General features: G+C 66.2%; 6 protein-coding genes across 6 annotated transcripts in view; 3 read left to right on the top strand and 3 right to left on the bottom strand.

Moving 5' to 3' along the window:
- Positions 1–177, bottom strand: part of AMSG_07783 (uncharacterized protein) — a gene marked incomplete at its 5' end in the record, with an annotated part of 2,928 nt that extends 2,751 nt beyond the window's left edge. Inside the window, one exon of the mRNA XM_013900389.1 lies at positions 154–177. Within this exon, the coding sequence (XP_013755843.1) occupies positions 154–177 (24 nt within the window). The remainder of the gene's footprint in view (positions 1–153) is intronic.
- Positions 178–240: 63 nt separating this feature from the next.
- AMSG_07782 (uncharacterized protein) lies at positions 241–1,607 on the top strand (the record flags this gene model as incomplete). Its single annotated transcript, XM_013900388.1, has 2 exons — positions 241–1,517; positions 1,577–1,607. Exons 1-2 carry the CDS (start codon positions 466–468, stop codon positions 1,605–1,607), a joined length of 1,083 nt encoding a protein of 360 aa, XP_013755842.1. The 5' UTR covers positions 241–465.
- A 1,890-nt stretch (positions 1,608–3,497) lies between these two features.
- Positions 3,498–5,206, bottom strand: AMSG_07780 (uncharacterized protein; the record flags this gene model as incomplete). The annotated part of the gene is made up of 1 exon (XM_013900387.1): positions 3,498–5,206. Exon 1 carries the CDS (start codon positions 5,028–5,030, stop codon positions 3,498–3,500), a length of 1,533 nt encoding a protein of 510 aa, XP_013755841.1. The 5' UTR covers positions 5,031–5,206.
- Positions 5,207–5,578: 372 nt separating this feature from the next.
- Positions 5,579–7,249, bottom strand: AMSG_07779 (uncharacterized protein; the record flags this gene model as incomplete). The annotated part of the gene is made up of 2 exons (XM_013900386.1): positions 5,579–7,049; positions 7,092–7,249. The coding sequence occupies 2 exons, from the start codon at positions 7,247–7,249 to the stop codon at positions 5,579–5,581; spliced, it is 1,629 nt and encodes a 542-aa protein (XP_013755840.1).
- Positions 7,250–7,460: 211 nt separating this feature from the next.
- On the top strand, positions 7,461–9,159 carry AMSG_07778 (uncharacterized protein; the record flags this gene model as incomplete). The annotated part of the gene is made up of 2 exons (XM_013900385.1): positions 7,461–9,094; positions 9,144–9,159. 2 exons carry the CDS (start codon positions 7,461–7,463, stop codon positions 9,157–9,159), a joined length of 1,650 nt encoding a protein of 549 aa, XP_013755839.1.
- Positions 9,160–10,037: 878 nt separating this feature from the next.
- The window catches only part of AMSG_07776 (uncharacterized protein), a gene marked incomplete at its 5' end in the record, with an annotated part of 4,863 nt that continues 4,599 nt past the window's right edge, over positions 10,038–10,301 (top strand). The window contains one exon of the mRNA XM_013900384.1: positions 10,038–10,068. Coding sequence (XP_013755838.1) covers positions 10,038–10,068 — 31 coding nt within the window. The remainder of the gene's footprint in view (positions 10,069–10,301) is intronic.

Genomic DNA, 10,301 nt, shown 5'->3' with positions numbered 1-10,301 from the left:
CACGTCCGTTACCGTCCGTCCCCCCCCTCCCCCTCCCCCCCCCTCCCCCCCTACCCCCCCCCCCCCCCACCACACACACCCGTCTCCCTCCCCCCTCCCCCCCCCATGCCCGGCCAACAGTACCCCTCGGCAGCCACATCCATCCTTCCGCACTCGGCCGTAGACAGAGACGCCCATGCCTCGCTCCTCCGTTCCTACAGGACTGCGTCGGGTCAGCCTGCGGCTACGGCGGCTCCTGCTCCTGCTCCTGCCTCGGGCTCCGGCTATCCGTACCATCACGCACATTCTCATCATCGTACTCGTTCTGCCGTATCTCTGCCGTCATCGGCATCGATCCTGTCGGGGAGTGGACCGGCTGTGTCCGCAGGCGCAGGCGTACCGACTGAGCGCAGACGGGCAGAGTGGTACGAGGCACCCCGGACTCGGCGTCTGTTCGCCCAAGAGGCTGACTCGGTTGGTGCGCTGATGCTGGACAACGGGACGGACGGAGGGCAGGTGCATGGCCGGAGGATGATCCGTGGCGAACCGGTTCATTTGCGACAGACTGTGGGCGATGCTCGTCCACCGACGCCTGAGACTGTGGTTGGCAAGCGGATCTCACCGCTCAAGACCAACCCCAACCCGCATGGCTTCAACATCATCTCCAACATTGCCAACAACGCCCACAGGTTTGAGCCCAAGCCGCACACCCTCACCTCGCGCCGGCTTGCCAATCACTCGCTCTACACACATGATATTATTTCGCAGTCGCCGCGCAAGGCGCCTGATGCAGTCGACCCGCGGGTCCGCACCGGCGCCGTTGCCGACCCGGCCGACGCCTCCCACGCCGCCTCGCTCCGCGCCGCCCACACCCGTCGCGCTGTCCGCCCGGCCGACCACGACGTGCTCGGCGCTTCAACCGATGCACCGCCGCCGCAACACCCCCCCTCACCGCACACCCGCCGTCTCGCGTCTGCCCGCCTCCTGGACCACGGCTACAACATCGTGACCGGCCGCGACGCCAACGATGATGTGGTCCGCCCGGACCCGGTCCGCGCGCCCGGCCCGCGCCCAGCGCTAAAGGACCACCTTCGCCACGCTGCCAACCTCGACGACGCCGCCCCGCAAGTCGCCATCTCGCGCCGCGGCATTCCGGACGTCCGCCGCAACACGCTCGACCACATGTGGCGGCTGATGGCCAACGATGACCCGGCCAAGCACCCGACTGCCGCGCCCGACCTGCCGCATCCGCCTGCACCGCCGCCGGCCGAGCGTTACCAGCCTGCCCCCGTCCGTGCACTCCGCCGCGCTATGCACGCCCCGGACCCGCAGCCGGCACCGGCGCCGCACATCCCGTCCCGGCCGCCGTACGCACCATCGGGAGCGGCACCGGCACCGCCGCGCCACAGAGTCTACCGCGACGATGACCACGTCGGCGATCTCCTCCGCCAGTCGGCCTCGCCGCGGGCGGTCCGCGCTGCCGCAGTTGCAGCTGTGGCCACGCCACGAAGCGAGGTTCGCGCCGATGTGCCGCAGCTGTCGTGGCGCGAGCAGCTGCGCAACATCCAGGCCAGGACCGGGACGCTTGCTCCGGGAGCTGCGGCGGTGCCGTACACTCCACGCAATGAGAGCGCGCACCGCACCGCGCTCGCCCGCCAGTGGGCGTAGCTCGCTGCGCTCACGCTGAGTACAGCGCCTTGGACCGCGCTGCCGACGATGCACGCAGGAGCAGAATCGACGCGATCGATGCCGCCGCAGAGAAAATGAAAATGACATCAAACCACCGGTGGTAGAACGAGAACTCAATTGAGCCGAGCACCTTGGTGATGATGACCCGGTACTGGAGCGGGAGGTTCATCCGCATCAGCAGCACCGACGAGACAAAGTAGGAGCCCATGATGTGCGCAAGGCCGAGGACAATGACGTTCGATGAAAAGGCAGACGCAATGGAGTAAAAGATCTTCATGAGCGCGTTGAGGAACCCGCGAATCGAGGCCACAATCATGACGCCCACCATGACAAAAGTGACCAGACTCTTCCAGTGCGCCGCCATTGGAATGCCAAAGTACCTCAGCAGGATGTCAAAGCCGCGCGAGACCGGATCTGTGTGCGCGACGCGGTCAAAGATGATGTTGGCCGCACACATGGTGATCTTGTACACGCAGTAGACGGAGAGAAAGTAGCCTGCAAGGTTAAAAGCCCGTCCACGGAGCGTCCGCGAGAACCGCACCCGCGCTTGCTCGGCGCGCAGCTCGTCGAGCTCGAGAAAGAGCTGCTGTGCCACCTTGTTGAGCGCCTCGACCTCGATTTCCAACTCGCGGAGTTTGGCCGCCCGCTCGTCACTGCCGCCCCACAACGACGCCGCCGCCGACCAGAGTGACGACGCCAGCGAGGCCGACGCCCGCTCTGCCGCCGCCCGCTCTGCCGCCGCCGCCGCACGCCGTGACCGCAGCGACGACAGTCGCGCAAAGTGTGACTCGCTCTGCTCATGCCGGAGCAGCAGCATCTTCTTCTTCTTGGCCAGCAGGTAGTCGATGGTGGTCAGCAGCCGGCCTTCGTGCCGCCGGACCGTTGCCGGCGAGACCGACCGCACAAAGTACTCTAGATACCGATACGGACAATCGACCGCACCAAAGCCCGAGAGCACGGCCATGACCGTCACCCCTAGAACACCGATCCGGCCCACGCCCTGCTCCATCGAGAACATGCCCGAGGCCTCGGTGGTGATGGGAAACGGATCGCCGACCTTCCAAAACACCACCAGATAGGCCGAGAGCATGACACCGGCGGAAGTGGCGGATGATGCGCGGGCGTAACCCTTGTCGCGAGCAAGGATGTAGAACATGTAGAACGGGAGGACAAATACAAGCAGGACCAACATGGCCGTCAGATTGGTCTTCCAGTGCCACCACCGGGTCAACGGATCGAGGACGTCAGCGACCTCAAAGATGACCAGCTGGAGCATCGACGCCGAGAGAGTGAACATGACCGAGAAGGCAACCTGGACACCGACCTGCTTCACCTCGTAGTCCCGAAAGAGCTTCCACAGAAAGAAGAGCCACGCAAAGCTGAAGAATGCCACGTGCGAGCCACCGATGATGGCTGCTTCGCCCAGGGCGCCCATGGCGGCGTGTGGTGGCGGTGAAGGTGGGGACACTGGTATGGGTGAGCGGGGGAGGGGTTGCGCGGGCACCTCAGTGGTGTTCCTGGCGGTGGTGGCGGTGGTGGTGTGTGTGTGTGGGGAGGGGGGGAGGGTGGAGGGGAGGGTGGAGTGTCTGTGCCTGCGGCTCGGTTACGTGGCGTTCGGCAGGCGCGGCGGCGGCACGAACACAGCGACAGGATCACGGCACTGTGTTTGATGGCATGGGCGAGAGAGAGAGAGAGAGAGAGAGAGAGAGAGAGAGAGAGAGAGAGAGAGAGAGAGAGAGAGGGAGAGTGCATGTGAGAGTGTGTGCTGTGTGTATGCGTGTATGCGTGCGTATGGGTGAGGGCTCATGTCGAAGATCACAGATCACAGATCACAGCTTGAGCTTGCCCGGGAGCTTGGAGGCTGGCATGGCGTCGACGGCAGAGAGTGCTGTCTCCCAGTGGGCGACCATGGCGCGGTGATGGTCGAGTTCGCGAGTGATGTACGCCTTGAGTGCAGCCTTAAAGTCGAGGAGCTGCGAGCTGAGAAAGTGTGTGACTTCGGCCATGGCGACCGAGGTCATGGCCATGACGACCTGCTCCTGCGATTTGAGGCGGGTGACCTCGACAGGCGTGTTGACGATCTTCTTGGAGGCGCGGGCGGCGGCGGCGAGGTACTTTGTCCGCTGCTTCTGTTCGGCGCGAAGGACCGAGTCTGTGAGCTTGGTCACGGTCGAATGCCACTCAAAGAGACGAACGAGCAAGTCCTGGGTCTTGGCGTGGCGGGTGAGCTCGATGGCCATGCCGGACATGGCGTCGCCGATGGCCTCAATGCCTGCGCGGAAGGCCGGCGGCTGCGAGCCCATGGTCTCAGCCAGGACGCGGAAGCACTGGCCGGACTCAATGTAGAGCTGGGCGACGTTTCGGGCCTGGGCGCCAAGAGCGATGATGGTAGACTCGGCCTTGCCCATGGCGGGTACCGTCGCCTTTGCACGGGCCATGAACGAGTCGATAAAGTTGGGCACGTCAGTGCCGGTCACCGGCGCCGATGGTACGATGGTGCGGTAGAACATGGGCCCAGTGATGGGATCCTTCTCGAACCGCCGCTTGCCGGCCTTCCATGTCCGCTTGTCGGCCTGGGCCGAGACGGAGAGAAAGTGCTGGACAACGTCGGTGGCGCGGAGGACCGGATGGCGGACAACATTCTCGATGAACGAGGCGATAGCGGCGGTCTTGTCCTCGCGCGGCGCAAACTTGCCCACAAGCTCCTTGACAGGGATGACTGGGACTGGGATGAGAGGGAACTTGTTGACGAGCTGGACCCGGAGCCATTGGCAGTGCTTCAACCGCCGCTCGACCGACCACGACTGGGACGCGGTAGTGATGGTGTACGCCTTGTACGACTTCATACCGGCAAACTTCTTTCGCTTATCGGGCGACGAGACGTCGACGTCAAAGTACGGCAGCGCGTCTTGCCACTCCCATGATGACGAAATGTATAGCGCGAGCGCCGGGTCAACGTCGGTGTTGAGATACGAGTCAAAGTCTGCGTCCGAGTAGTCAGGCTCGGGCTGGTAGTAGCCAGCCTCACCATTGCCGTCATCGTCGTACATGGTGTCGAGCTCGCCGAGATTGGAGGATAGCTGGGCCAAGTTCTCGCCCGACTGCGAGGTCTTGAGCGGTGGTGGCGGCGGGATGATGGCCAGGCCAGCAGCAGAGGAGGTACTCCCAATGCCAGGAGTGTATTCGACGTAAGCCTCGGGAAAGAAGCCACGGGTACCATTGAGTTCGCCCTCCATCCATCCGTCGTCGCCAGCCTCCTCATATACGGCGATGACAGCGTTCTTGCCAAACGACAGCTCTCCGTCCGAGACGCCATTGTATTCGTACAAGGTGTTGGCATAGCCAAGGATTGGGTCGGCCATGGTTGATTTGCAGCAAACGGTGCCTTTGCCGCCCGGTCTGGTCCTTCCAATGCTCAGCTGACACACAAGCGCAACGGCAAGCACGAACAGCACAGAGTCTCTGTTGTTGCACAACTCCGTTGCTCTCTTTCCGTGACTTGCGGTGTGCCTTGCTCTACCCTCTGGTGGCCTCGTCCCAATCAAGCTGTGTGTAGGCCCGTTGGAAGTCGCTCACGTCCCACCGCCTGTCGCCACCCACCCGTTCGGTAAAAGCCTCGCATGTGCAGTGTTTTTTTTTTTGTGGGGAGGGTGGGGGGGGGGGGGGGGAGGGGGAGGCAGCACACACACACACACACACACCATATGGGCTGCATCGAGCAGTGCAGTGTCATGGATCCAGTGCCAGGACTACAGGCAGTGCCAAGACATCATCGATCTTTGGGCCTGTCGCTTGCAACACCCATCCTCCCTCCTCCGCTCCGCTCCACTCCCTCTCCCTCCACTGCTCGCATCTGCTACGCCCCGGCTCGCTCCATCCGCTCGCATCTGGTCGTACTGGCGGGCTCGACTCACTCGACGGTCGAGACTAGCTCGGCCCAGGCAGTGACGAGCGAGCGATGGTGGGCGAGCCAGGCGTCCAGCGGCCTGTCGTCTACAGTGCGCCACGGGACAGCGTGCTGCGCCGGGTGGTCGGCCCAGTCGGCGAGGATGGCGTGGGTGTCGGCGGCATTAGCAGCGGCAGCGCGGGTGGTGGCGGTGGCGGCGGAAAGCGTGGCGGCGAGCTCGACGTCGCCTGTTGCGGTCTGATCCGCGAGGCGGCGGGCGAGCGAGCGGACGTGCGGGAGCGAGGCAAGTGCGGCAAAGGGAGCGCCATCAAGGTGCTCGGTCTGCAGTGCCAGGGCGCGCTCAGCACGCTGCGCCTGGGCGGCCTTGGCCTCAAGCAGGGCACTGATGTGCGCCGGGAGAAGCGACCAGCGCTGGCTGCTCGGGTCAAAGCCGGCAGCGGCAGCAAGGTCGCGAAGAGGAGCAGGCGCGAGCGCGCCCGGGTCGACGCCGGCACGGCGTCCGGCGAGCGTTAGCGTCTCTAGCAGCTGGGCGTGTTCCGCGAGGGCGTCGAGCGTTTTGAGGCGGAGCGCAGTGAGCGAGGACGAGGCGAGGGCGAGCCTGCGAGGCATCGGCGCGAGGTCTGTGTTGACCGCAGCCCGAAGGCGGGCATGGCTCGCCCGAAGCTGGTCGGCGGTGCGGGTGTTGGCGGCAACTCCTGCAGCGAGCGCAACCTTACCTCGCGCGTACGCCTCCTGCATCTCGCCGATGGCAGCAGCCTTGGCACGCAGCTCGTTGTTGGAACCAACCTCGTTGGCGAGGACGGCCTCGAACGAGGCGACGAGCTTGTCGAGCGCGTCGGCGCGGGCGACAAGACCAGCGGCGGCTGCTGCGGCCACCAGAGCTGGCGGCGCAGCGGCTGTTAGTGCGTCGGCCTCGGCCCGGAGCGCGGCAGCATCGTCGGCGACAGCCACCGTTTGGACAAAGCGGCGGACGTGCGAGTCGCGGAGCTCGGCAAGAACGGCAGCCACCGAGTCAGTGGCTGACACTGGCGGCTCGAGAAGCGGCTCGAGCGGCCCGCGCTCGTTTTCGGCCTTCATGCGGGAAGTCTCGGTCGCCGCCAGCTCGGTCAAGCCGTCCAGCAGCTCGGCGGGCGGCAGGGAGCGGGTCTCAGCCGGATCGAGAGATCCGGAACGGGCTGTGGCAACCAGCCGTGCGACAGCCCCGGCCCCTGCATCACGCCCGCCGGCCGCAAGCATGCGGCGCAGGCTACTTCCGGCTGCGTCGTAGACCTCGCGCATGGCAGCCGTCTCGTCGTCGAGCACGTCGAGATGTGCGTTGTGAGCGGCCATGAGGGCGGCGGCGGCCGAGGCTCGGGCGTAGCGAGCGGTCGCTGCGGCCTCGGCAGCGGCGGCCTCTGAAAGCTCGTCATCGATGGACGCCGCCTCTGCCCGCAGCATCCGCAGCTGTGCCGCATGCTGGCCCTCACCCGCTCCGCTTCCCTCGCCACCTTCTCCCGCCCGTCTCCCGTGTCCGGACGGAGACGGAGCCTGCGGCAGCGGCGCCGGCGCGCACTTTACCAGGTGTGCCACCAGCTTGCGCAGGACTTCGGGCGCGTCAGGCCTTGCCAGCGCCTCCAGCGGTGGCACTGGGGCCTCATGGCGCTCACACCACTCCTGGAGCTGTGCCGCCAGCATTGCCTGTGGTCGGAGAGGCGTGTCGCCATGGCGGGCGCGATCATGATCGCCAACCGCGATCGATCATGATCGCCAACCGCGATCGATCGCCCGGTCGAGCCCAGCGCTTCGGCGCCCCCCCCCTCCCTCTCCGGACACACCTTCCCCCGTCCTCACCCCTCCTCCTCCTCCTGCTCGTCACCACCCACCCACCACCTTCTACCCCTCAGCAATGGGCTCGGACGACGAGGTGGCAGCGGTGAGCAGCCTGAGGGCGCAGCTGTCGCAGGTGGCGAGGGCCAAGGACGAAGCCTCGCGGGCGCTGTTGGCGGTGCTGGCGGACGACCAGACGGCACGAGATGGCGACGGACCGGCGGCGCGGGCGCTGCATGCGGAGGACTCTGCACTGCGTGAGGACGAGGCTGAGCTGATGGCGGCGTTGGACGATGTGCAGCAGCGACTGGGCCTGTTTGACCGCATTCCGCGACTCTCGGACGAGGCTGCGGCGAAGCGTGCGTCGCTGGCGGCCGATGAGGCGCGGCTGCTGGAGCAGCTGGGTGCGGTGCAGAGCCGGCGGGCGGCAGTCCGCGAGGCGCTGCTGGAGTTGGACGGGGCGGCGGCGCGACGGCGGACCGAGATTGCTCGTTTGAAGGACGCCAAGGTGGCGGCCGAGGGCAAGCTGCGAAGTCTGCACGCGCAGCTGGCGTCGGCCGAGGCCGTCCTCCGGGATCCGGGTCCGGGCGATGCGCCGCAGGGGGCCGGGCGCGGTGATGCGCCTAACTCGCGGGCAGAGCTGGTCCTCCGGTCAGAGCTGGCGCGAGTGACTGCGGAGAAGGACGAGCTGTTGCGCGAGTATGACTCGCTGCGGTCGATTTACGAGCGGGACATCAAGGCGCTCTCTACCGAGCGACTGGAGCTTGTGACGCGGATCGACGGGCTGGAGGCGCAGAGCCTGCGGCTCTCGCAAGAACTCAATGCTGCGATGGTCGAGGCCGACGATCTGCGCTCTCAGCTGGCAGCCGAGCGGCGCGCCAAGGACGACATTGCGGTCCAGCTGCAGGTTGTGCGCGAGCTCCGCGGTGACGAGTCGCACATTGCCGCCATTGCCTCGTCGCTGACAGACGAGGTCATGGCGCTGCGCGCGACCAACGACTCGCTGGAGACTGCGCTTCGGTCATCGCGGGTGGCGCTTGAGCGCGAGCAACGCATGTCTGCCATGGCGCAGACGATGCCGCTCCCGGACGCGGCGCCCTCGGCCAAGCGTCTCCAGCAGGAGGTCGCTGCACTGCAGGAGATGGTCGATGCGTACAAGGCTTCCGAGGCCGAGGCCACCACCCGAATTTCTGCTCTCGAGAGCGATCTGGACGATGCGCGGCGGCGGCTTGCGTACGAGCTTGAGCATACAGGCGACGATGGCGAGGCGGAGGCGGAAGAGGCCAGTGAGGCCGATGCTGTGACCGAGGCCGAGGCAAGGGCGGCAGCAGCTGAGGCACGGGCAGCCGATGCTGTGTCAGCTATGGCCGAGGCCGAGGCGCGCGCGGAAGCGGCCGAGGCCGCGACTGCAGCGCTCAAAGACCGGCAGGCGGAGGCGGCGCGCCGGCATGCAGACGCTACTTCTCAGCTGGAGGCCAAGTTCCAAAAGGCGACTGCAGCCGCGGTGGCTAATCTCACGGACCGCGTTGCGCAGCTGGAGAGCGAGGTCGACAGCTTGCAGAGTGCAAACGCGTCGTTGCGGCGCGAGCTTGCTTCGGAGCAGGAGCGGGAACTCGAGTCGACAGTAGCGGCCGACGTCGTGGTTGAGGTACGCGAGCAGGTGGCCTACACTTCTGAGGTCATTGCGTCACTCGAGGAGCGGCTGCACCGCGCGTTGGCGAGCCAGGCTGCGGTGGAGGAGCAGCTGGTGACGAGCAGCGAGTGCGACAAACACCTGACGGTTGCCGAGCTTCAAGACGAGATCGATGAGCTCAACGCCGAGGTCGCCGAGCAGGACTATCTGGTGCGGCTGGTGGCCAAGGCAGTCGGAACCGCCGAGCTTAGTGGTTTGCTTGGCGGCGAAGACGCGCCAGTCATGGCCAAGGTCGAGACCTTGGCCCAGCTCCTGGCCGGTGTGGTCGCCTCACCACCGCCGCTGCCGTCGCACCACATATGAGGGGGGAGGTTGAGTCATGCGTGCGCGCGCGCGTTGGCAGCGTCGACGAGCGAGAAGCAGTGCTTGCCCGCAGGAGGACTGGGAGCCGCCGACGGTGTGACGCAGACTGTCAGTTCGATAAAGGTGAGAATGCCAGCGTCGTCGATGGCGCGGGCGTCAACGGTGGCCACGGGCGTTGCGCCGCCGGGCGCGGTCCCGGGCACGCCGGCGACATCAAAGGTCACCGCTGTCGTCCGCCCGGAGCTCTTTCCCCACATCCACCAACCGAGCTTGGCCGCCGCCGCCAGCTCGTTAGCAGTAGCAGCGCCAAGAGCCTCGCCGGCCTCTTCCGAGTCGAGTACCGCAGCAGCAGCGGCGCGGGTAGCGGGCGCGGCACGCAGCGTCCGCTGGCCAGTCAGCACCGCCTGAACACCAAAGAAGCCGGCCCATCCGACAACTAGCAGCGGAAGCATCGTCCGCCAGCCCGCAATCTGTGAGAGGAACGGCGCATCCGAGTCAAAGAGCGGGCCCTGGCCACGCGGGCCTCCCCCACCTCGGCCGCCGCCCTTGGCATGCCCAGGCCCCCGTGCGCCGGTAAACAAGCCACGGCCCTTGCTTGCTGCATCCTCTCCGCCGAGCCTCCTTCCCCAATGTGAGACCAACCGGGCACCAAGCCGTAACATGCTCTGTGTTTGCAACGCGGGTGAGGTGAGTTCGTCGCACGCGACATTGACTCAACAGAGCCAAGACACCGACGCCACCCCCATCTGCCCGTCTGCCCAACGCAGGCCAGTGACATGGATGGCTCTGATCCCACCCCCAGAGTATGCGGCTTGCCAACGCCTGAACCTTGAGAACTCCCCCCAAACCCTCGATCCCATACCCCGCGACCTCCCTCCCTCCCCTCCCCCTCCCCCCCCTCCCCCTTCGATCCCCATCTCCTCC

The sequence above is a fragment of the Thecamonas trahens genome (assembly GCF_000142905.1).
Source record: "Thecamonas trahens ATCC 50062 unplaced genomic scaffold supercont1.37, whole genome shotgun sequence".
NCBI classification, from domain to species: domain Eukaryota; order Apusomonadida; family Apusomonadidae; genus Thecamonas; species Thecamonas trahens.
This window is presented reverse-complemented; position numbering and strand designations above follow the sequence as displayed.